The 27,279-nt window shown below is 40.0% G+C and overlaps 1 protein-coding gene across 3 annotated transcripts in view; it reads left to right on the top strand.

Annotated features, from left to right (window-relative positions):
* LOC109937727 (arf-GAP with SH3 domain, ANK repeat and PH domain-containing protein 1-like) overlaps positions 1–27,279 on the top strand; it is a 315,453-nt gene that overhangs the window by 272,146 nt on the left and 16,028 nt on the right. For 2 of the 3 annotated variants that reach the window (XM_048595761.1, XM_048595763.1), the window contains 5 exons: positions 2,448–2,673; positions 10,893–11,069; positions 19,854–19,923; positions 21,298–21,362; positions 22,462–22,901. In XM_048595761.1, coding sequence (XP_048451718.1) covers positions 2,448–2,673; positions 10,893–11,069; positions 19,854–19,923; positions 21,298–21,362; positions 22,462–22,901 — 978 coding nt within the window. The remainder of the gene's footprint in view (positions 1–2,447; positions 2,674–10,892; positions 11,070–19,853; positions 19,924–21,297; positions 21,363–22,461; positions 22,902–27,279) is intronic. The other variant, XM_048595762.1, reaches the window with a different exon arrangement.

Raw genomic sequence — 27,279 nt, 5'->3', positions numbered from 1 at the left:
TGATTTGTGCCAGCCTGTAAGAACTCTCTCAAGGCAAATTTTGATCCACTTACAGATCTGCCCTTCAGTGCACCTTGGGCTGCACCAGTAAGTCATCATAATGATGCAGCAAAGATACTGTGCATTTGGGACATGCACCAAGTTCATGGATTGGACCAGGCTGCATCTCTGTGCTCTTCGTTTATTGTCATTGTGCTTGCTCAATCCGGACCAAACTGGATGCTCACAACATCTTTGCCGTACCTTTTTGCACTTCACTGGCTCAACCATAGATACCAGGCTTGTCTTGCCTCGCTATTTAGCGTAGGCACAAAGGAGGGAAGCTTGTCATGCTTGTTAGCAGCTTAAGCCAAATCAAGGGGGATAATTTTCAGTTGGGAATGCCAACACAAATACGTCAAGGGCAGCCTCTGATACCAGTTCATGGATTTGGAAATGGTCATTCAGCCACTTGGCGTGGACGAATTCAGAATGATTTCCACGTACAGGATGGGGAGCCAAATGTAGGGCAGCCCACCACCTGTTTATAGTCTTTCTGCCCTATTAGGGGCCATTTTCTTTCTGCAATGAGGATGAGACATATTAAGGGAGATGAAAGTAGGTGGCAACGCTGTTACCATTGGTGCAGGAGGAGTCTCCAGCAAGTGATGAAGCAATGCAAAGAGCATACAGGATTGGTTGTGCTGTGCATTAGGGTGGCTGACAGAATGTGAGAGAAGAGCTTCAGGCAGTAGTGAGAATAATGGAGCATGTGCTTGGATAGGAGGTGTGCATAGTAGTAGAGATACAATGAATGTGAAAAATCAGATGGAAGATGATGGCACTTAAGCTGGCAGAGGGGCCTTCTTCCGACAGTACTGTGCATTCCTCCAGACAGTTGAGACTGCACTGACCCAGTTTGCAACTTCAGATCAGGCTGGCATGGTCTGATTTCATCCTCTGCTGCTGGCGTTAGCAGAAAAGGCCGTCCCGCCTCTGCACCAATCCTTCCAACAGGACCTCCAGTTACCTGACCACAAAGTGGGACATCGATTTCACCCTGACTGCCATGTCCGGAGCAAATGTTGGCAGCTGTGCAGGGGAGCTCCGGACTGACAGTGCTTGCTCAGGCTTTTAAAAAATTATGCAAGCACAAGGGATGCCAGTGAATTTTGAGATATCCACTGAGTAGCAAATTGTTCTAAGGACAGTGTGTAGTAACATGGGGCCCAGAATTGAATGTTAGGATGCTACTTTTAGGGCAGCATGGTGGCGCAATAGTTAACACTGCTGTCTCATAGCACCAGGCACCTGGGATTGATTCCAGTCTTGGGCACCTGTCCATGTGGAGTTTGCACGTTCTCCCAGTGTCTTCATGGATTTCCACCAGATGCTCCACTTTCCTCCCACAGTTCAAAGGTGTGCAGGCTAGGCAGACTAGCTATGCTAAATTGCCCCATAATGTCCAGGGATGTGTAGTCTATGTGGATTAGCCATGGTAAATGCAGGGTTATGGCAATAGTGGGGGTGGGTCTGGGTGGGATGCTGTCCAGAAGGTCAGTGCAGACTCTATGAGCTGAATGGCCTCTTGGGATTTTATACCATAATAGGTTTAGGTAGATAGCTGATGAGGTGAGGTTGGTAAGATTTGGAGACAAACTCGCTAGGCTTCGCAGATGGAAATTCCTCATAAACTCAACACAACTTGGACTTAGCCTAAAAAGAGTAACTTAGAGCCCATATTTTGGATAAAATAAGAAGTAATAATTTTAACTGTCACAGCAGATAGCACATCAGTCAATACAGTACTGCACTGTGAAGTAAATCAAGATTCAGCTCAGCCTTTAAGTCGGGTCTCCGTTTACGACATGACTCTTCAAGTTGTGAATGTCTCCAGTAAGCCAAAACTCCTGAACTATATAGCATATTTACAAATAATTTTGCATAATTCCAGGGTTATGTAATGATTTTAATTGTTTGATTAACCAGTAGACCAACATTGGCTCCTATATCCAAATAGAAATAAAAGTTGAATAATAAATTATAGGAAGGCAAGACTCCTTCCCAATTTTATAAGACATGGTTCAAATGTGATGGAAATTTGATTTGATCAAGAGTTCATCTTTTATGTAATTATAATCGTGGAAAAGAATAGTGTCTAAGAGGGAATATATTTATTTGAAAAAGTGTGGTCTTTCTTAGTTGTAACATTGTAGTTGAGATAAGTTTGGCCTAAAAATCACTGTCACGTATACAGCAAAAAATCCAATCTTAACAACCCAAATTTAAAACTATTCATTAAATATAAATACTTTTGGGGAAAAAAAACACTGAAAATTGAATCTGTGTCAGATGCAGAGATTTTTCATCTTTGGGTAACTCTCATCATCATTTCAACAGAGATGGACTCTATCTCAGATATTAAGTGCTGATGTATTTCAAGTTTGTCCTCTTTTCCCTTTCATTAGACCAGCCCTGTAAAAAAAGAACGTTCTCCAAGGCCACAGAGCTGCTGCCACTCTTCTAGTCTCTCCCCACAAGATAAACTTATGATCCCCGGACTTGGCATAGCACGGGAAAAGCAGCGACTGTCATATGGGGCATTTAGTAATCAAATATATGGAAGTGGCACGGATTCTCCAACATCACCGGCCACTGATGCCCCTCCACTTCCTCCTAGGAATCCAAGCAAAGGTTGGTGATAAAAATGAAAGAACAGTTTTCTCTGAAGTGTTAGTGTGTTTAATTATGATTTGCAGTTGTGCATTTAACTGCTAATAACAACTGGGTAAATGTTCTGGTCAAATGGATGTCTACATTTTTTTAACAATGGATCCCATTGAAGAATATGATTCTTGCAGTGCATAAAGTACTGCCACGATGGGCTAATGCTGTATAAACAACAACTTCCAAATCCACAGCTTTAACACTTAGAAGAATAAGAGTAGCAGGTACATTGGGAACACCTAACTCATATCCTCCTCCAAGCCCGACCATCCTGACTTGAAAATACATCACTCTGTCTTCAATAGCACTGAGTCACTATCCTGGAATTCTCTACCTGACAGCAACATAAGTGTATCTGAACCACACAGATTTCAGTAGTTCAAGAAAGTGGCCTACTACAACTTTCATGAGAGCAATTAGAGATGAGCAATAAATCCTCACCTTGTCACTAATGCCCAATCCTACGAGTAAATAAAAAAAGTTATCCATTTTGAAATCAGAATTTTGATCTTAATTATGTTATCATTTCTTACTGCAATAAATATGGCTCAAACCAATCAACATCTCATAATCACAAAACTGAACAAATTAACATGGCCGCTGTAATCTAATAATACTACCAACTGAGGTAAAAATCAAAAAAGCATACAACTAAGAAGGCATTGTACCTTAAAAAGATATTTCTGATTCTAATATTACTAATAATTAAAACATAAAAGTGATATTTAAACTTTTTTTCTTAACAGATTATAGATTATGATGAATAGAAGGAATCTGTAGTCGAATTAGAAATGATTTAAAAATGAAAAATGTTGGAAGTATGCTTTTACAGCTTTTTCCCATTCCTTCTTGCTTTGGTTTTTAAAGCATGAAATCTTGTATCATTTAAGCTCCCTTGCTGTCCACCCTATCACAGATTTCTCTCCCTTCCCCCAGTTACTCTAAACTCAAACCTATCACTTCTTTCTTCATAAACTCAAAACTAATTATTTCTTTCTTCAATTATGATAGAAGGTTATCAACTTGAAACATTTGCAGGACCTTACAGGGGTCTGAGCAATGTGGGCTGCGGTGAGATTAGTAAAAGATTTGGATGGGAAGCCAATCACTGCCTTTGTAGCATCTCTCTTTAACTTTTCAGTTTTCCACAGCGGACAAGTTTCTTGCTAGGTAACAGTGAGTTTCTCACTCATTTGCAGCGAGTTGCCAATTAATGCGAATTATTGCTTGTTAATCATCTTATTGATGGCCCAGCACACCTCATAATTTTAAGTTTTTTATCTACCAAACTCATCAAACAAGTGAGACATTGAGAAAAGTAAACATGGAAATCTGAGCAGGCACCTGGTGAATTCACCTCACTACTTGCTCCAAACCACCTCGATGTTGGGCACGAGGCACCAACATCTCAAGGCATGTGTTATTGGCACTAGCCACACATACTCCACTTTTCCAGACAGTGGAATCTAAATGTGCCAACTTCTAAGAACTCACATGATACCTCTCCAGTCCAATTACAGGACGTTTCATTGCTTTACCTCATGCTGCACTGGTCACTATCATTGTAATGCTGCAGCAAGGACACTGCACTCAGGGACAAGCACCCAGCTTACAGACTGGACCAGGCTGCATTTTCAGACGCTTCCCTCACAGTCATTGTGCTCGCTTACTTTGGCCACCTGAATGCTTACAGCATCTCTGCCTTACATTGCCTTACCTTTTTGTGCTTTTCCCCCCTCAGCCCGAGATACCAAGTTCATATTTCTTTTGTCATATCTAGTCATTTAGCACAAACACAAAGGAAGCTTGTCGTGCTTGTCAGCAGTCCTTAGCCAAGTCATGGGGGATAGCCATCACTCAGGGACCCTGGAATAGTAAGCCAAGAACATGTCGATGTCAGTCCAGGGCTTGGAAACACTCAGTCAAGCTATTCTGGACGGTCAGGATACTTTGCACATTAAGGGGTGAGGACTTAAATGTCATGCAGCTCACCACCTGTCTTGACATTTTCTGCCCTACCGGGGACTGCTTTCCCTCTGAAATGCACCAAAAATATCTGACTTGCTCACAAGTGGTGGGGTGAACCCAGTTAGTGATTTAGCATTGCTGAGGGCATTTGCGGTTAGTGGTGTTGGGAGTAGTCGTGATTGATGGCGAGTGAGGGAAGATACTGCAGGCATTAGCGAGAGTGGTAGAGCACAAGTCTTGGTGGGAAGCCTGTAGAGTGGCAGGGATAGGTTAGCAGGGGAGGCAATGGCCTAGTGGTATTATTGCTGGACTGTTAATCCAGAGACCCAGGTCATGTTCTAGGGACATGGGCTTGAATCCCACCATGGCAGATGGTGGAATTTGAATTCAATAAATATCTGGAATTAACAATCTAATGATGACTATGAATCCATTGCTGATTGTCGGAAAAACCCATCTGGTTCACTAATGTCCTTCAGGGAAGGAAACTGCCATCCTTACCTGGTCTGGCCTACATGTGACTCCAGACCTACTGCAATGTGGTTGACTCTTAACTGCCCTCTAGGCAATTAGGGATGGGCAATAAATGTTGTCTAGCCAGCGATGCCCTCATCCCATGAATGAATAAAAACAAATAGAGTGAGTTTGAGACATCAGGGAGAAGATGGTAACAATTAGTCCTGTGGAGTGGAGGAAAGCCATTGATCTTCTTTCCTACATTACTGTGCTTTCCTCCATATGGCTGAGACTACTTTAACACTGGTGGTAAACTTAAATGAGGCTGGCATTCCTCATGTTGTGGCCCCTATGGAGAAAGAGGAGGTCCCACCCAAAGGCAGAAAAGTGGATTTGAGGATTATCAAAGTACCCTGATCTCACTGAATGACGAAGCAAACTCAACTGGCTGAATGGCCTACTTCTGCTCCTATGTCTTGTAGTCTCTTACAGCAGTCTGCACAGTCTTGTAGTCTGCACAGCATGGGGAATCTGGGGGAAGTGTCAGGAATCGTGCAGGGCACCTCTACCCTGACATTGCTTGCCTGGGTGGATAACAAGGATGTGCAGGCACAAGCAATGTTGATTAATTCAGGGATATCCACTGTGTGGCAAGTTGTTTTGGAAACAGTATGTGGTAAAATGGGCCCAGAATTGGATATGTCTATTGCCATTAAGGGGGAGGGTAAATAATTAATGAGGCAAGTTTGATAAGATTTGGCAAGAAAAACTAGTAGGTGTCGCGGTGGACATCCCTCCAAAATTACCTGACACAACTTAAGTTAAGATTCAGCTCATTAACTTTCTTTCTGTACAAGTGTTTCCAGACTACTGCATATTTCCAGCATTTTCCGTTTTTATTTCAGATTTCCAGCATCTAAAGTATTAAATTTTTGTATTAAAGGAAACAATCAATATTGGCTGGTGCTAATAGTTTCAGATTTCTAAAGCACTAATATAAATCAATTTACATAAGACCTGACCTGCTGGTAGTTAAACAGTATGTTTATATAGAGCTTGTAGTAAGAATACAAAATTTTTGTTCCGTTATGTTCATAGGACTTTAGCAATGTTGTGGCATATTTAATTTCTTACAATCCAGAATCTGTCCGTGAAATATATCTTCAGTTAGTTTTGATTTTCCTCCAAATGTAAATTGAGTCATAGGCCCAGATATCTGGTGTAATGCATTTGTAAATGATTTGTCATCCCAAACCGAATTCTAAAGTCTTTCTGCAGCCTGTGTCAGAGTAGTTTGAAGTGAATAATTTAACCTTGTCAAAAATTAAAAGAGGAGAATGGAGAATATGCAAAAGTCCCTTTTGACATTGGATTCTACACTCCAGAGAGTCATGTTTGCAAGGAACGCAGATTGCAAAATTTAACTTATAGCATTGCATTCCTTCCTCTGGCCACAAAGTGTACTTGTCTATTGGGAAGGTAGGGTTGCCCAATTCCCACTTTGAACAAGAAAGAAATCATATGTTTACACAGTGTTCTCAACATGTGCTAAATTATTTTGTGCTTGAAGTGTGACTTTTGAAATGTAGCCATTCCCTGTTATATAGACAAACATGACAACAAAGATATTCTGAACTAGGTACTACACATATCAATAATAAGAGTATAAGAACTAGGAGCAGGAGTAGGCCATCTGGCCCCTCGAGCCTGCCCCGCCATTTAATAAGATCATGGCTGATCTTTTTGAGACTCAGCTCCACTTACCCGCCCACTCACCATAACCCTTAATTCCTTTACTTTTCGAAAATTTATCTAGCCTTGCCTTAAAAATATTCAGTGAGGTAGCTTCAACCGCTTTACTGGACAGGGAATTCCACAGATTCACAACCCTTTGGGTGAAGAAGTTCTGCCTGACCTCAGTCTTACATCTGCTTCCCTTTATTTTGAGGCGATGCCCCCTAGGCCTAGTTTCACCTGCTAGCAGAAACAACCTCCCTGCCTCCACTTTATCTATTCCCTTCATAATCTTATATGTTTCTATGAGATCTCCCCTCATTCTTCTGAATTCCAAAGAGTAAAAGCCCAGTCTACTCAGTCTCTCCCCATAATCCAACCCTCTCAACTCTGGAATCAACCGAGTGAATCTCCTCTGCACCCCCTCCAGTGCTAGTATATCTCTTCTCAGGTAAGGAGACCAAAACTGCACACAGTACTCCAGGTGTGGCCTCACCAGGACCCTATACAGCTGCAGCATAGCCTCCCTGTTTTTAAACTCCATCCCTCGAGCAATGGCAGACAAAATTCCATTTGCCTTTTTAATTACCTGCTGCACCTGCAATCCCACCTTCAGCGATTCATGCACAAGGACACCCAAGTCCCTCTGCACAGCAGCGTGCTGCAATTTTTTACCATTTAAAACATAAGTCCATTTTTCTGTTATTCCTACCAAAATGGATGACCTCATACTTATCAACATTGTACTCCATCTGCCAGACCTTTGCCCACTCACTTAGACTATCTGTATCCCTCTGCAGACTTTCAGTGTCTTCTGCACACTTTGCTCCACCACTCATCTTAGTGTCATTTGCACATTTTGACACACCACACTTAGTCTCCAACTCCAAATCATCTATGTAAATTGTAAATAATTTAGGTCCCAACACTGATCCCTGAGGCACGCCACGAGCCACTGACCGCCAAGCAGAAAAACACCCATTTACTCCTACTCTTTGCTTTCTACTGGTCAACCAATCCTGTATCCATGCCAATACATTACCTGTAATACCGTGCAACTTTATCTTATGTAGCAGCCTTTGGTGTGGCACCTTGTCAAATGCCTTCTGGAAATCCAGATACACCACATCCACAGGTTCCCCATTGTCCACCATGCAAGTAATGTCCTCAAAGAATTCCACCAAATTAGTTAAACATGACCTTCCCTTCATGAACCCATGCTGGGTGTTCCCAATGGGAGAATTTATGTCCAGATGTCTTGCTATTTCTTCCTTAATGATAGATTCAAGCATTTTCCCCACTACCGAAGTTAAGCTAACTGGTTTATAGTTACCTGCTTTTTGTCTACTTCCTTTTTTAAACAGTGGCGTCACATTGGCTGTTTTCCAATCAGCGGGAACCACCCCAGAGTCCAGTGAATTTTGGTAAATAATTACTAGTTCATTTGCTGTTTCCCCCATCACCTCTTTTAGTACCCTAGAATGCATTTCATCAGGGCCAGGAGACTTGTCTACCTTTAGCCCCATTAGCTTGCCCAGCGCTGCCTCCTTAGTGATAATGATAGTTTCTAGGTCCTCACCTGCTATAACCTTCTTGCCATTAGTTTTCGGCATGTTATTTGTGTCTTCCACTGTGAAGACCGACACGAAATAACTGTTTAATGTCTCGGCTATTTCCTCATTCCCAGTTATTAAAATGGCTTTCTCATCCTCTAAAGGACCAATGTTTACCTTCGCCACTCTTTTACGATTTACATATTTATAGAAACTTTTGCTGCCTGTTTTTATATTCTGAGCTAGTTTACTCTCATAATCTATCTTACTTTTCTTTATAACTTTTTTTGTGGCTTTCTGTTGGCCTTTAACGATTTCCCAGTCTACTAGTTTCCTACTACTCTTTGCTTTTTTGTATGTGTTTTTTTTCAATCTGATACTTTCTTTTATTTCCTTAGACATGCATGGCTGGCTCTCTCTTTTCCTACAGTTCTTCCTTATCACTGGAATATACTTCTGCTGAGCACTGTGAAAACTTGTTTTGAAAGTCCTCCACTGTTCCTCAATTGACCCACCATAAAGTTTTTGCTCCCATTCTACCTTAGCTAACTCCTTCCTCATTCCTTCATAGTCTCCTTTGTTTAAGCACAGGACATAGGTACTGGATTTAACCTTCTCACGCTCCATCTGTGTTTTAAATTCAACCATACTGTGATCGCTCCTTCCGAGAGGATCCCTAACTGTGAGCTCATTAATTATTCCTGTCTCATTACACAGGACTAGACCTAGGATAGCTTGCTCCCTCGTAGGTTCCATTACATATTGTTCAAGGAAATAATATAAACTGGAGGCTAATCTGTTTTTGATGGTGTTGCTTCAGGGCTGCTAATTGACTCGGATATTGGGATAATTTTCTGCTGTTTCTACAGCTTGTATTTTAACAGGCAGATGGAGCCTTGTTTTTATACCTGAGGTAGTTAGTCTGTACATCGCAGCAGGAGTTCCTCAGGGTGATGTCCTCAGACATTAGTAGTTTCATCAATGACCCATTTTCCGTCATGAGGTCAGAGGTGGGGATATTCATTGATTGCACAGACTTGAGCACCATTCACAACTCTTCAGACACTGAAGCAGTTTATGTCCAAATGCAACAAGACCTGGACAACATTCAAGCTTTCTCTTATATGGGGCACGTGACACTTGTGCCACACAAGTGCCAGGCAATGACCATCTCAAAAAGAGAGAATGCAACTATCGATCCTTGACATTCAGTGACAGTGCTGAATCTCCACTGTAAACATCCTGCGCGTCACTATTGACCAGAAAAGGGAATCAGTTATTTCAATTGACTGGATGGCTGGTTTGTGATACAGAGTGATGCCAACAGTGTGGGCTCAATTCTCTTGATTCTCTCTAATGAGAGAGTAACCCTATGGTCCAATAGGACTATGGTGACTTTACCTTTACTTTACCTGTTGACCAGAAATGGAACTTGACTCGCATACAAATTTCCACGGCTTACAAGAATGGGTCATCTCGTGTCTCCCCAAAGCTTGTCCACCGTTTACAAGGCACAAGCCAAGTGTGATGGAATATTCTCTACTTGCCTGGCTATGTGCAGCTCCAACAAAGCTCAAACTTTGATACAATCTAAGAAAAAGCAACCTACTTAATAGGAATTGCATCTTGCACCTTAAGCATTCATTCACTCCACCATCGATGCACAGTAGAGGCAGTGTATACCATCTACAAGATACACTGCAGCAACACACCAAGGGTTCTTAGACAGCACTTTTCAAACTTGTGCATCGAGAAGAACAGGACAGCAGATGTATGGGAACATTGCTACCTACAAGATCAACCTCTAAGACAAACACCATCCTGATTTAGAACAATGTTACCATTCTTTCACAGTCACAGGGTCAAAATCCTAGAAAACCCTCCCAAACAGCACTGTCGCTGTACCTACACTGCATAGACTGCATCTGTTCAAGAAGGCAGCTCAATACCACCTCCTCAGAGCAGTTTATACTATGCAACAAATGCTGGCCTAACCAGCAACACCCACATACAGTAAATTAACAATTAAAATAAATAATGTCTAGCCCACCTCTCGTATTGCATTGGGTGACAGTCAAGATGGTGCTTGAAACTATTCTTTTGACTTAAAGCTGTCACTTGGTAAAAGACAGAAAAAAAAGTTTGAGAATCCAACTTCGAGATGCTGCAGTTCATTAATAATCATGAATTATTTCCTTTTGTTCCTAATATTAAATGATAAATTTTGAAATTGTGATCTTGTACAAGTGATATTTGGAATGTTGCAAATGTGTATATTATATCTAAAATTAGATCATCACTATTACAATGTTGAAAAGAAAATTTGCTTTCTGTTCATCAGTTTTAGTCATTGGTGGATGGGAGAAAGTCAATTATTTTACATTGCTTTCATCCTTCATTGCACCGTATTGCTTGCTTTCATAACTGCTCTTAACATAATGTGCAGTAGTCAGCTATGTTTTTGTGCTTCTCCAGCTCCACATGGCCCAGTCCCTCCTTCAGTCCTTCCTGTAGGTCCCCAGGTCACAACCGGCAGCTCCACTTTATCAAAGAAGAGACCACCGCCCCCACCCCCTGGACACAAACGAACCTTATCTGACCCACCAAGCCCGCTACCTCATGGTCCCCAGAATAAAGGTCTGATTCCTTGGGGTGAGTTTTTCTTATATTAAGTTAGTTAAGTAAAGTTACTGTAGGAAGCAGAAAATTATATTATTGTTTATTAAAGTAAAAATGATATAAAAGGGAGAAACTGCAAAAAGTTGGTTCTTTCTCATTCATTCAACCTCTGGATATCAATGGAATTTGCTATCATTGGTGTATGGAAACTATATTATCTGGGGACTTTGATATGTGAGGAAATTCACACGCTTGCATTGCTACTTAGTCAAATAATTATCATCAACCTTGTGTGTAAGTTGCTGTTCTTGACTGCACAATTTTTTTCTCTCATTGTCCATCATACTGTTGATTGTTTGTCTTTTACTTTAATGTGGTGTATTCTGAAATAATAGAACAAAGACAAAGAACAAAGAAAATTACAGCACAGGAACAGGCCCTTCAGCCCTCCAAGCCTGCGCCGATCCAGATCCTCCATCTAAACCTGTCACCTATTTTCCAAGGATCTGTATCCCTCTGCTCCCTGGTCATTCATGTATCTGTCCAGATACATCTTAAATGACGCTATCATACCCGCCTCTACCACCTCCGCTGGCAATGCGTTCCAGGCACCTACCACCCTCTGCGTAAAGAACTTTCCACGCATATCTCCCTTAAACTTTTCCCCTCTCACTTTGAAATCGTGACCCCTGGTAATTGAGTCCCTCACTCTGGGGAAAAAGCTTCTTGCTACCCACCCTGTCTATACCTCTCATGATTTTGTAGACCTCAATCAGGTCCCCTCTCAACCTCCGTCTTTCTAATGTAAATAATCCTAATCTACTCAACCTCTCTTCATAGCTAGCGCACTCCTTACCAGGCAACATCCTGGTGAACCTCCTCTGCACCCTCTCCAAAGCATCCACATCCTTTTGGTAATGTGGTGACCAGAACTGTACGCAGTATTCCAAATGTGGTCGAACCAAAGTCCTAAACAACTGTAACATGACCTGCCAACTCTTGTCCTCAGTACCCCGTCCGATGAATGAAAGAATAATATGGAAGAATCGGGGACACAATGACTTCAATGCACGTGCCACAGCCACTGGTGGAGCCTTTGTTCATGGCTGGCTCTTCACTAAGTAAATTAGGAAGATTAGATTGCATTTCACAATTAGATGAGTAGAAAATTGAAAATACTGTACTCAGCATGTTGTCTAAAATTGCTGATAGCAGGAACTTGTTACTATTTGAAAAAAAAACGATAACAACATTGATGTTATTTGGCTAACATTTCTAGTAAATTACTTTTGATTAATGCATACTCAAAAGCATGACTTGAGCTAATACGTGTATTATTGGATGATCAGTCAAACTTGCAGGAGTTTACAATGCCCAGAACAGCAGCCCAGCGCTCCACCCTCTTTCAGGGTCTGTTGTGGAGTCCTGATCAAGACTGTGAAACTTAGATCAGGCAATGTACCTGTTTCATATAACTTGCGCTCATTAAATATATTGGATCTATAATGTAAAGAATTTATTAGTATTTGATAATCTTATTCCACTATGAAGTGATTTCTTAAAATTGTAAATTAGCTTTAAAAAATTTCCATTATTTTTTAAAGATGTGAAACGATATTACAGGAGAATATGGACCAGTAAGTTTATAGGAATAGTAGTTCTGGTGGGCAAACGAATAATAACTAGAGGGAGAACAAGAAAACAAAAGAAATAAAGTATGTTGAATGATACTAAATGGCAGCATGTGCACTGGTGAGAAAGAAACACAAATTAGTGGATAAATCAATGAAATCATGGAACAGTGTTTAACTGTACTATAAAAAGTACAGTTTAATTAGACAATGGTAGAATACAAACCTAAAGAAATATCTGTTATGTAAAGAGCATTGGCCACACCCAGTCTGGAGTGCTGTGTGCATTTACATCACCTAGTCATAAAAAACGGCATTATTTCTAAAAAGAAAAATAATTTTGGTTATTAGAGATTTAAAGTAATGTTTAAAAAAGTAATTTACTGTATGAATGGAAACCTGCCCTTATAATTCAATTGTTCAGACAGCATAAACAACAAGGGCTAGAAAGGAGAAGCACCACTCAACCACAACAAACATTTAAGGAAATTTTGGCAGGAGGGTCTGAATGAACTGTAGTATTTTGAACCTCTGAGTAAAAGAAATTCTCAAGGACTTTTTACAAAATAATGGCCAGTTTTTAGAGTCATAGAGCTGTACAGCATGGTAACAAACCCGTCGGTCCAACTCGTCCGTGCTGACCAGATATCCTAAATTAATCTAGTCCCATTTGCCAGCATTTGGCCCATATCCCTCTAAACCCTTCCTATTCGTGTACCCATCCAGATATGTTTTAAATGTTGTAATTATATCAGCCTCCTCCACTTCCTTTGGCAACTCATTCCATACATGCATGAAAAATTGCCCCTTAGGTCCCTTTTACATCTTTCCTCTCTCACCTTAAACCTACGACCTCTAGTTTTGGACTCCCCTACCTTGGGAAAAGACCTTGTTTATTCAGCCTATCCATGCCCGTCATGATTTTATAAACCTGTATAAGGTCATCCCTCAGCCTCCAACGCTCCAGGGAAAATAGCGCTGGTCTATTTCAGCCTCTCCCTGCAGCTCCAACCCTGGCAACATTCTTGTAAATCTTTTCTCAACCCGTTCAAGTTTCACAACATCCTTCCTATAGCAGGGAGACCAGAATTGCATGCAGTATTCCAAAAGTGGCCTATCCAATGTCCTGTACAGTTGCAACATGACCTCCCAACCCTCAAGCTCCATGCACTGACCAATAAAGGCAAGTGTACTAAACACCACCTTCACTATACTGTCTACCTATAACTCCACTTTCAAGGAACTATGAACCTGCACTCCAAGGTTTCTTTGTTCAGCAACACTCCCCAGGACCCTTATCATTAAGTATATAACTCCTGCCCTGATTTGCCTTTCCAAAATGCAGCACCTCACATTTATCTAAAATAAACTCCATCTGCTCCTCCTCAGCCCATTGGCCCATCTGATCAAGATCCCGATGTACTCTGAGGTAACCTTCTTCACTGTTCCTACACCACCGCACCCCCCCACCCTAATTTTGGTGTCATCTGCAAACTTACTAACCATACCTCCTATGTTCACATTCCAAATGATTTATATAAATAACAAAAAGCAGTGGCATGCCTCCACCACCACCCTCTGTCTCCTACCTTCGAGCCAGTTCTGTATCCAAATGGCTAGTTCTCTTTTTATTCCATGTAATCTAACCTTACCAGTCTACCACGAGGAAACTTGTCGAACACCTTCCTGAAGTCCATAAAGATCGCATCCACCACGCTGCCCTCATCAATCTTCTTCGTTACTTCAAAAAACTCAATCAAGTTAGTGAGACATGACTTTCCACACACAAAGCCATGTTGACTATCCCTAATCAGTCCCCGCCTTTCCAAATACACATAAATCCTGTCTTGCAGGATTCCCTCCACAATTTGCCCACCACTGGTGTCACGTTCACCAGTCTGTAGTTCCCTGGCTTTTCCTTACCTCCTTTCTTAAATAGTGGCACCACATAATTACGTCATTCAGTGTATGCTGATTATAAAGATTTCTTGAACAGTGTGATTCATTCCTTTCAAATGAATTATCAATTTGTTGAAGTGAGCTTTAGTTTTTTCTGCTTTGGTAAAACAATCACTTTTTCTGAGCAATGAGCACTGAGGTGTTTTACTGTCACTAACCAAAGATCAATCAGATGGGCATCAGTGCAACTCAACATGTCGTTCCTACGAGGAAAAAGCTTGCAAAAAAGATTGTTCATTGTTAATTGTTACTTTGTAAGCTGACTTTCACAGGATCTGTTTTATCGGCCATTCGGGCATAAGTCATGTGCATTATCCAAATGTTGTTGTCTTGATCTGCCGGCTGAAGAAAGCACTTTAAGATTAAATGAGCAAAAGCTGCGAAACTGACTGAGCACTTATTTTTGAATTTGGTGAAAAGTATAGAGTGGTGGCATCCATTAAGTACCATTAAGATCATTGTTCTTTTTGATTTTTATGATGTGGAATTGGGTAACCAGAGCATAATTTCAAAGTTTGCTGATAACATTAAAGTGAGAAATGTAGTATACTAGTCCCCTAGGGATGCAAGGGATGGCTGTCGAATGGTGAGCCGAGGTGCGGGTAGGAGATTTTTGGGGCGTGTTGTTGTGGTGCCTGTTATTTTTACACTGCAACGGCATTTCCCAGGAGTGGAGGAAGATGATAAGTCATTTAAGTGGTCAGTTAAATCCATCTTCCTGCCATTGCTGGCATTCAATTAGCAATGGTGGCCCTTCTACCCCACAGAAATGCTGCAGGATTTGCAGAGGCACATTCATACATCCCCATCCTCCCATCAATTTCGCAGGAGTCTGCCTGTCTGACCTCACAAACCCAACTTCTGTTAGCTTATTCCAAGGTCAACTTGCTGCCATGGTGCCTTTTCAGCATCCTTTCACTTCTCCTAGTGGTGGGATTGTTGAGTTCTTGCAGCTCGGCTTCAATCTGCATTTGATTTAAACTGACCTATAGAATGTGTTCATCTTAATCTAGTCATTGATGCTAATTTATTTGTAAATATTTTGTAATCAACCTGTTCAGGGTGTTATGACACATCTTTGGAGCAAGTTGGGGTATTTTCTAATCAACCCATTTTTACATACCCCTGGAGCAGATGGGACTTGAACCTGAGTCTTCTGGGTCAGAGATAGGGACACTACCACTGCACTATTAGAGCCCTTCTGGATTAGGTGGGACTTGAACCATGCACCACAAGAGCACCACTAATTAGTTTGTATAATTTCATTAAATAGTAAAACATTCTTGTTTGTACAAGTTTTTCATCTTTGGCTTACAACAATTAATCACTCTTGGGACATAAATAGGCATCTTGCACTACAACTGATGTTGTTTGTTTTTGCTGAACATTGTGGCAAAGTTGGAAATATCAGCTAGAAATAGAAACTCCTTCTAATCATTTAAAAATGTAACACTTGTGGCAGAAATTAAACTGAAAGAGAAAAGGTGACCAAAAACTGCTTGTGATGTTAACTAAATGGTTATTGGCCCAGATTTTACTGTCAGTGGTGAAGAAATGGCAGTTGTTTAAAGCTGCCCAGAAACTTAATGTGCTCTTCAGAGGAGCATCTTTCAGTTATGACAGAATGTTTTTAGTGCAACACCTTCTAGAGAGCATCTATGTGGTTTGTAAATAGGGCAAACAACATTGTGTGTGTCTCAGATCAATAAGGTTGAAGATTCCTTAGTGAGACCAGTAGGGTTGATCTTAATGTTTTTGGAAGTGGCATCAAGACTTTCAGGTTTTGTTGCACTTTCAGTTGCATGTAGGCAACCTCCTAAGGAGAAGAAGGTTGCCGATTAGCATTAGTTGATCGCTTAATTAGAACAGTATTGACTTGTATTTTTAAGTTAAGCTTTTGGTGCATGGGTTTCCTTGGCTTTCTAATGCTCGTTAGTGAAAGCAAAGTGAGTACATGGTAGCATGTTAAGGGTCTGAATCTACGTCAAGAGAACATGTCAATATGTACTCAGTACTGACAGCTGTTTTCTCACCTGCTAATGGGAATAGTTTCATTCATAGTACCAGTACTGAGAGGTTATTTTATGTAGTTTGGAGTTCTAGCCTACCAGATTTACATGAAGGATGCTTATGCTGTTGTAGATTAGAGGTGAGAGTGACAGCCCTTAATATCAAGGCTACGTTCAACAGTGTGTGGCGTAAAGGAGCCCTGGCAAAATGGAATCAGTAGGTATTAGGGGTCAAACTCTCCACTGGTTGGAGTCATACCTGGCAAGTAGGAGTATAGTTGTAGCTGTTGGAGGTCAGTCATCTCAGCTCCAGAGTATCTCTGCAGGAGTTCCTTAGAATAGTATCCTAGGCCAAACCATCTTCAGCTGCTTCATCAATGACCTTCCCTGCATTGTAACGTCAGAAATGAGGATGTTCGCCGATGATTGCATAATGTTCAGCACCATTCACGACTCCTCAGAAACTGAAGTAATCCATGTTTAAATGCAACAAGACGAGGAGGGCTGTTTGATCTATAATAAGAGGCTGAATAGGCTGGGGCTATTTTCCCTGGAGTGTTGGAAGCTGAGGGATCACCTTACAGAAGTTTATAAAATCATTAGGGGCATGGATAGAGTGAATAGCCAAGGTCTTTTTCCCAGGGTAGGGGAGCCCAAAATTAGAGGGCATAGATTTAAGATGAAAGGGGAAAGATATAAAAGGGACCTAAGGGACAACTTTTTCACGCAGAGGATGGTGTGTGTAGGGAATCAGCTGGTACAATTAGCACATTTAAAAAGGCATCTGGATGGGTACATGAATAGGAAGGGTTTACAGGGATAAGGGCCAAATTACAGCAAATGGGGCTAGATTAATTTAGGATATCAGGTAGGCATGGACCAGTTGCACCAAAGGATCTGTTTCTATGCTGTACAACTCTATGACTCTAAGACAGTATCTCAGAGATACTGGATACTAGACAGTATCCAGTCTTGGTCTGCCAAGTGGTAAGTAACATTTGTGCCAAGCAATGGCCATCTCCAATAGGAGACTTTCTAATCAGCATCCCTTGACATTCAGTGTTATCATCACTGAATCCCCCACTGTGAACATCCTTGGGGGTTACCATTGACCAGAAATTCAACTGGATTCATCAGAAAAACACCGTGACTACAAGAGCAGGTCAGAGGTTAGAAAACTCACCTCCTGACTCCCCAAAGCCTGTCCACCATTTACAAGGCACAAGTCAGAAGTTTGATAGAATACTCAAACTTGCCTGGATGGGTGCAGCTCCAACAACACTCAGGAAGCTTGACACCATCCAGGAGAAAGCAGACCACTTGACTGACACCACATTCCACAAGCATCAACTCCCTTCACCACCAACACTCAGTTGCAGCAGTGTGTACTATCTACAAGATGCACTGTGCAAATTCACCAAAGATCCTTAGACAGCACTTCCCAAAGCCATGACCACTTCCATCTAGAAGGACAAGGACAGCAAATAAATGGGAACACCACCACCTGCAAGTTCCCTTCCAAGCCATTCACCATCCTGACTTGGAAATATATCACCATTCCTTCACTGTCACTGGAATTCCCTCCCTAAAGGTATTATGATTCAACCTACAGCGTGTGGAATGCAATTGTTTAAGAAGGCAGACTGAACAATCCTGGAGAGATCTGGATGCTCCCTTCAGTACACCTCAGCCAGGGTCTCCAAAATGGTCAAACTGCACTGTGCTTTTCACAACCTTGAATAGTAAAGAGGTTCCAGACCATCAGAGGATTAAGGTGCAGAACAGAATGTCTATTCACGGAGAGGAGGAGGTAGGAAGTGCAAGGTGATGAGAGGAGTGCACCTCCAGCAGCACACGTCACTGTCCAGGATGCCCACGTTATTGCAGCGTTCATTTGGGTTTCACCAGTACATCACGGAAGTTGACACATAAGCCACCTTTTCATCTCCCCGCTTATAGCTGTCCTGCAAGAAACCATTTCTTATTCTCTCCACAGTCTCCACCCGCCACACCCCACAACAACCTCCCCCAGCACCCGCAATTAGATGCTGTCAGTTCTGATGCTGCTCTTCAAATGACTGAAAAGGTTGTTTCTCACTTGAAAAATTTTTCTTTTAGCATTTCCAATAATCCTGTAGATGTTGCACAAGGCAACCTTATAAGACCTGAAAAAAAATTGCAAAAAAGGAGGTCGACTTGATCCACCAAATATGAAAGCAAACTATGGATGTGGATGGTTGCCATCTTTGTCATTCTGCTCTGTGTTGGCATATCTTAAACTCTTACACATCTCCTCATTATGGCCCATATCATATCATCTGCTTGATGCCTTGCAACTTGTTATAAGGTACTGGTAACAAACATCCATTGTAGGTAAACATTTGAGGCTGACCACTTATATTAATACAGTATGCAGCTGGGAAAGAGTTGACAGATGTACTGAGTATATGCAAATTCATGATTTTTGCAGCCAGAAAAATGAGTTCATCTTATGCACCATGACATGTAGTAACTTAGTTCTGAAGAAATGACTCTCCACATACTGGAAAAGTAAATTTTGTCTGACTAGTTATCTGCCATGATTAAAATTTATCATGCCATTCAAAATTCACATAAACTTGACCAGTTAAGCTGTGGCTTTTTCTGGCATGTTTAGCAGGTGACTAGAGGGTAAAGACCAAAACTTCACATCTTTCATTTATTTTAAAGTTTCTTGCTGTAGTAAAGCTCATGGAGGATCAAGACAGATCTAACAGCAGCTTCCTGATTTTCATGTTGAACACACTGGAAGCTGCTGAGACAATTTATTCCAAAATAGTGGTCTCACAATTAAAATTACAAAATCTGGCCCAATGATTTGTTAATTAATGTTCCACCTTTTAAAATGTGAATAAATGATGGGAACTAGATTAGGGGAAATGATGCAATTTAAATAAAAGTAGCTTGTGGTTCAAAATTTTAAAATTAATAACGAATAATACAAATAGTATTTGTTTATTTATTGTGGATAATATATTCCCAACGTTTTTTAACTGGAATTCTTTGCTGCATTTAGAGTTAGCGATCAGTCATCTAAATTCTGGTTATTGTTTAATTATGCTTGACTTTTGATATCGAAATTTGCTGGCATCCATTCTTGGTAGTTTGTCATTGTATGTTTTTGTTTATATCTAAATTAATGTTAAATTAACCTAAAGTATTATTTAACTGTCTCTTAGGCACAGATACTGGTCCCCCACAGTCAAATCGAACAGGAAATAAGTTTGAGGGATTGCCTCAACAATCAAGGTAACTAGATTTTTTTGATACATGGTTGATGTTTAAACCAAATTATAAATGAGCCTTCTTTCCTAACTAAAGGACCAATATCCTACTGAATTTGGAGTACTCCGATTGTTACTCAATGGAACTATCTAATGCCAATTTAAGGTCACATTTATTGTAGGATTACTGGAGTTTAAATGTTGCATAATTCTAATCGCTTTGAAAGTTAAGATAATAATTGATTGTCATTTTTTAAAAAGTGTTCCTAATGGCCTATGAAACATCACAGTCATTTAACAGCCTCCTCCTGGTTTAATGTCAGTGATTGTTTGGGTCACATTTGGATCAGTCTAATTCTGGGCCTTTGGTTGACTCAAAATATCCCAGTTTTTCTAAACTTGTTTTCATGGCAAAATGGACTAATTTTGAAGGTAAGTCTTTATATCACGCACGTAAGAGGCATTTAACTTGCCAAGTTATATACAAATGTTCATTGAGTATAAAATTAACACACCTTTGATGGATATCATCTATTTCAGTGGATGTTATAGCATTTAATGGTGCATTTGTACATGGTGATTCTGTTGTTTCTTACAATTGGTCAAACTACATAAATTAACTCATTCTCACTAGTCTAATATTGTTCCAATGTATTGGATAAGCCTTTTCTCAAGGTTCCAAACATAGCCTGCTCTCTTTTCATCAATAGGTGGATACACATGTTTGAACCTATTAACCAGCAGCTCATCTTCCACCACTATACAATCTCAAACTTCATTATCCAATAAGACCAGTTTTGTAAGAAGTTCAGTAAATGTCCACTTTCCCGTTGCAACAAATCTATCTTTCTCACTTTTGATCAATTTTTTTTTATTGAGCACAAGGAGCTTTGCTAAAAGGAAGTATCTAAACAGTGCAAATCCCCTCAGCAATTTGATAAGGCTATATGAATAATATGGTTAATCCTGGTTCCTCTAAGTGTAGTTTTGTCAAAAGGTAACTGCACATTACCAGATAACTTTTAAGTGACCACCACAATCATGTTGTATGACCCTTTTGAACCTGAAATGTGGCCCACTCTTCTTTGCCTCCCAAAAAATTAACTCTTGACAATTGCACACACGCCAGAGATAATGTAGCATATTTTCAATATTATCTGATTGTGTTGGAAGATACAGTTTTATAGATTTCAACTAAAAGACTGACAATATTTGAAATAATTATTACTCAAGAAATATTCCTACCCACAGCATAAAGTCCCTATTCATATTTGGGAAATGTACAGGGCAAAACAGAATGAGAGATTCAAGAGATTATATACTTTTATTTTCATCTTGGAAGCATGATTCATAGTTAGTTATCCATTTGGTGACTTATTATCTTTCATTTGCTTTACAGTACTGGAACTGGAACCACAAAAACTGCCTTAGGTCCACGGGTGCTTCCAAAGCTACCTCAAAAAGGTAAGGTTAAATGTGTGTGAGTTACCGTTGACATTCAAATACTTAAAACTTATAATTTAACATGATATTGTAACATTTTACATCATTAGCTCTTACATTTAAAGCTTTTTTCACTGGCAGGTATTATTTCCCACTCTTTCTATAAAATATCTACGAAATACCAGTGGAATCTAGTTTGTTAAAAGTTTTTCATTTGGTGCACATCCAGTTTCCCTCATGGGTGTGTAAAGCTTGACAAATGGCGTATATAGTCATAAGAACATAATATACATCATTATCTTGTAAGAGAACTCTTGTGTAGGTCTTGGATGAGGGTGCATACGGATGAAGCTAAAATTCTTTTGACTGGATAAGTAGCTTGCAGAATTCAATGTCTAAGTTCTCACCAGATTCACTTGCATTTAGTGAATATACTTGGAGAGATGTGACAAGTATGAACCTTACCAGGATGAGGTAACACCTTTAGATAGGGGAACATTGAAGAACAAAAACAAATTTACTGGTTTGATGGGAAATTAGCTGGTATTTTTGGGAGTGCCTGTAGGAATGGGCATTGGGAAGAGGAAATACTTCTGATATGAGGGAATCCTAAATTCTTTCACCTAACCATAGGAACAAGCATTAAAATGCCATTTTAAGTTGACATTCAAATCCTGCTTACAACAAAAAGTGAGAAGTTTTATTTCCAAGATTTCTGCTAGGACACCAAATTGAGCATCTCTTAGTAATAGACTGTCTTAGGAAATGTGAAAAAAATCTCTATAGGAAATAAATTTTCTTTTTCTAAAGTATTATAGAATAAGATTGCGTTGGAGTTAGAAAGACCCACATCTGTCATCTGAACTTGAGGGAAAGGAAGAAATGGTGTAAGACGCGTTAAAATAAGCTTTATATTTTGATTAGAACTAATTTTCATTTCAAAGCAAGGTTCACATTGTTTGTCTAGTTATGTTTAATCTATTTATGAAATGATTTTCACAAACTCTGGGAGGTGTCCCTACTAAAGAGTGAAAGATATTTTATGGTGATGTTTGGTTTTATAACCAAAATGCCCATTCAGCTGAAAAACACTAATCTTTATACTCATTCCTACTTCCAGTGTCTCTGAGAAAAATCGATAGTATCCATCACAGTTCAGTAGACAAATCAAGTCCAGACACTTTTCAGAAGCCACATCCGGGAGATCTGACCCAGAAATCATATGTGGAAGAACTACCCCAGAAGCCGCATCCGGGCGACCTGCCCCAGAAGCCGCATCCGGGCGACCTGCCCCAGAAGCCGCATCCGGGTGACCTGCCCCAAAAACCCAAAGATCTGCCTCCAAAACCACAGCCAGGAGAAATCCCTCAAAAACCCCACATAGGAGAAGTCATCCAAAAGTCCCAGCCTGGGGAGGTGTCCCAAAAGCCACAGGCTCAAGAGATTTCTCCAAAACCACAGTCAAGGGACATGCTGCAGAAACAGCCATCTGAAGATGCGAATGGTACATCTCCCAGTTTACCTGAAACCCCTGTACCCCTACCACGCAAGATAAATACAGTAAGTATACTTATTTCAAGTTCAATTTAATCTGTAATCAAGAATGAAGCAGGAAAAGGTTAACTAATTCGGGGGATGCTAGACAGAAGCAAACACAAACAGAAACTCCGCATCCAAATCATTGAAGATCAACTGGACAGCTTCGGAAAGTGATTAAAAGACATTGAGCCTCAAAAGCAAGCAAATTATAATGAACATTTATAAAACAATAATTCAGCTTTGGTTGTAATATTGTGTCCAATTCAAACAATCACAATTTAGGAAGGATAGGAAGACTTTAGAAATAGTGTAGAAAAGATCCATGAGAATTATTCCAATGATGAAGAACCTAAGTTACATAGATTAATTGGAGAGTTGTGGTGGAATTCCTTAGAGAAAAATCATTAAGAGGAGATTTGATTAGCGGTGTTCAATATCACAACTATTCTACACAAAATTGCAAGTGGGAAATGTTTGAGAATTCGAGAAGGCATATTTAATGTGTTGGTAAGGAGAAAGAAGTAACTTGAGCAAAACCTTTATTGTGCAATTTAGCTAAGGATCTGGAATGTCTTGCCTGGAAGTGATAGAGGCAGTGTCAATCTTGATGTTCGAGAATCTGAGAATTGTAAAAGTACAGAAGATGGCCATTTGGCCCAATATTTTTTCCACTGCCCTCTAAATGAATAGACCCCACCTCTTGCCATTTTTCTGCCTTCTCACCTTAACAGAGTAGAGTCTAATTCCCTTCTGATTTCATTACATTCTAAGCCAGTGCATCACAAACCGTGGCCTCTTGCTGCGCTGATAATGTTTTTTTTCTTATAATGCTTTTCTTAAAATGCTTATGCAGCTTTACTAATTATTTAAATCTGTGCCCTCTTGTTCTCAATTCTTCTTCCCATGGAAACAGTTTCTCCCTTACTACACTGTGATCCCTCATGATTTTGAATACCTCTATCAAATCTCCTCTCAGCCACCTTTTCTACAAGGAAAACAGTCACAACTTCTTCTATCTTCATAATTCAACCCTGAAATCATTCTTTCGAGTCTTTTCTGCATTCTATTTAGTGTCTTCATATCCTTCCAAAAGTGCAGTGCTCCAGCTCAGACCAAACTAGTAATTTATACAAGTTCAGCTTAGCTTCCTCACTCTTGTACTCTGTGCTATTATTTATAAAGTCTAGTTTGCTGTCTACTTTGTTAACTACTTTCTCAACCTGTCCTGCCGCCTTTAATGGCTTATGCACATATACGCCAAAGTCTCTCTGCTTCTTTCAAATCGTGCTTTTCATTTTATATTGTCTCTCCATGTTCTTCATACTGAGATGTATCATTTCAGTTATGAGGATAGAGTCAAGAATTTGGGATCCTTCTTGAAGAGAAGAAGGCTGAGAGGAAATTTGATAGAGGTTTTCAAAATCATGAGCAGGTTGAGTAGAATAGATAGGGAGAAGCTGTTCATGCTCGTAAAAAGGAAAGAAAAATAGGTGGCATAAATTTGATGTGATGTGCACAAGAAGCAAGAGTGACGTGAGAAAATACTTTTCTATACCCTGAGTAGTGGAGGCATTTTCGATGGAGTTATTCAAGAGAGCAATGCATGCTTTTTAGGATAGTAATGGAGCGCAAGGATATGGGGAAAAGGCAGGATATTGGCACTTGGTAATAGAATTGGTGCAGGCATGATGGGTCAAACGGCTGCCTTTTGCACTATAATAGTTCTATGATCTATAACTTCACATTTCTTCTTATTAACCTTTGTCTGCTACCTGTGGTGTTTCCTCTAAGCTGCACAGCAGCTTCAAGATTCCATGTATGCTGATCAACATGTCAGCATATTGATTTATAGTTTTAAAAGTCGTCACTTTTCATGGACCTCAGAGGTCCATGCACCAAACAAAGAATTATAGAGGTTATTGGTCACCTATCCACTCATTTCACCAACCTGTCCTCACAGTCAAATTGCTTCCAAGTTTCATGGGATGTATAAACTTTGAAACTGTTCTGCACACAAAACATCCAGGTCATTAAGGTATATCTGCAAAAGTAAGAGTCCCAAGTCTGATCTCTGGAGATCTCCACTATACATCTTTCTGCAGTCTGGTAAGCGTGTACTAACCATTACTCATTTCCTGTCACTAGCCAATTTCAAGTGCATGTTGCTACTGTCCCTTTTAATCAAAAACTATAGTTTTGCTCACATGTCTGTTGTGCAACGCTGTATCAGATGCCTTTTGAAAATACACGTATACCACATCAACAACATTACCCTCATCAACACCATTTGTAACCTCTTCCAAAAAACTCCAAGTTAGTTAAACACTATTTTCCCTTAAGAAACCCTTGCTAATGTTCCTTAATTAACCTGCAATTGCCCGTGAGAGTGTTAATTTTATTACGAATTACTGTAAGTTTTTCCACCACCAAATTTAAACTGACTGGCCTGTAATTGCTGAGCTTATTTTTAAACCCATTTTTGAACAAGAGTGTAACATTTCAAATTCTTCAGTCCTCTAGCACCACACAAGGGAAAACATGTGCTTGTGCAATTTTCACTCTCATGTCCATCAATATCCATGGATTCATCTCATATGGTTCTGTTGCCTAATTGACATTTTAAGGACAGACAGCCTAAAAGTACTAACTCCTTTTCAGTTTAAACCCCTCTGGTGTCTGAATTAACTCCTTGTCCACATGGCACGGTTAGTGTCATCTTCTGTAGTAAAGATTGAAGCAAAGTATTTAATACTTCCAGCAAGCATTCTGCCTCCATGCGTAAATCTGCTTTTCGGTCCCTCGCTGATCCTACTCCTTCTTTAACTGCTTAGGTCTGTCGAAGACTTTGTGATTCTGTTTTATGTTTGTTGCCAATCTCTCTCTATTTGCTTTTTCACCTCTTCTGTAAACCCTCCATATTTACTATGGTTCCCAATTGTATTTCCTAACTGATGGCTGTCATAAGTACACATTTCTTTTCTTAATGTCCATCTCTTTTGTCATTCAGGAAGCTCTGAAGTTGTTGCTGTACTTTTCCATTTCAAGACAATGTTCCCATTGAATGTTCCCATTGTTCGTCTATCACTTCTCCTACCAACCATTGACTCAAATTTATTCGACACAGGTCTGTCCTTAAACCAAAAAATTTGGCTCTCCCTCACTTAGTTATTTTTACTGATTGTTCTTTATTATTTTCCATAACCATTATAAACCTTATGTTACAATGATCACAGTCCCATAAATGTTCTCCTACTGACAATTACTGACAGGTGCTAGAACCATCTCATTCCCAAGAGCCAGGCACAACAGTGCCTGTTCTCTCATTGAAATTGACATATGCTATTGTAGAAAATTTTTCTGAATGTACTATAGAAACTTGTTCCCTCTATTTGCTAATTAAAATAATTACTTTGGCCTTAATTTTGGCCAAACAGATTCTATCCTTGACCCCTTTGGGACATGCATTTTCTCCAGCACTGCGATGTTCCCAGTAATTGAGATAATTTCCCTCTCTTTTCCTTCCTTTCTCATCTTTTCTGTATCCAGGAATATTTAACACCTAGTCCTGCCCTTCTCTGAGCTAGGTCTTTGTCAAAACTATAATATTATATTTCAACATGACAGTTGATTCCTGTAACTTGGTGATTACGACTTTTGAGGTCCTGATTGTTAATTTCCTACCTAGCTGCCTAAATTCTAACTGCAGGACAACATTCCTCTTTCTGCTTTAGTCATTTGTACAAATGTGGACGATGATTTCTGCTATTCATCTTCCCCAGCAGGTTTCCTTGCAGCCACTTCCTGACATCCTTGACCCCGGCACCAGGGAGCTGTTAGCACATCACTATGCTTTCCCAAGAACAGTGGGGAGAAAAAGCCTTTGCAGCCTGACAATATGTTGAAAATTTTGGCAATTTAGTTTCACCAAGCTTTGATATATTACTTCGTATGTCTCACATTAGTCACCAAAAAATGTTTTGGTCAGTTCTAATAAAGAAAATAATTGACCTGTGGCGTATGGCAATTTCAGTTTAAAACCTACAAACAAACTCAGTGATGGACATAAAAAAAATCCATATCTCATTCTTAAATGTCAAAACTGGTCTAAACTTAAAGTAATCAATTTATTCAGTGGAACCTGACGGATAACACCATTTGGAAGTGAACTAAGTTGGTAACAGGAAATAGAAAAGCTGTGAGGAATCCTAGAAATAAGGTGAAACAGAGCCGAGCATTGAGTATGCCTTGAATGTGGAATGATGTCAAAAAGAATAAAATTGAGGGTACTCCACCTGAATGCACACAGTATTCGCAAGTGTATGATCTAAAGGCAAATGTTAAGATAAATGATTATGATGTAATTTAGAATTACAGAAACATGGCTGCATGGTGACCATGA

This window comes from Rhincodon typus, chromosome 4, assembly GCF_021869965.1.
Source record: "Rhincodon typus isolate 14 chromosome 4, sRhiTyp1.1, whole genome shotgun sequence".
NCBI classification, from domain to species: Eukaryota; Metazoa; Chordata; class Chondrichthyes; order Orectolobiformes; family Rhincodontidae; genus Rhincodon; species Rhincodon typus.
This window is presented reverse-complemented; position numbering and strand designations above follow the sequence as displayed.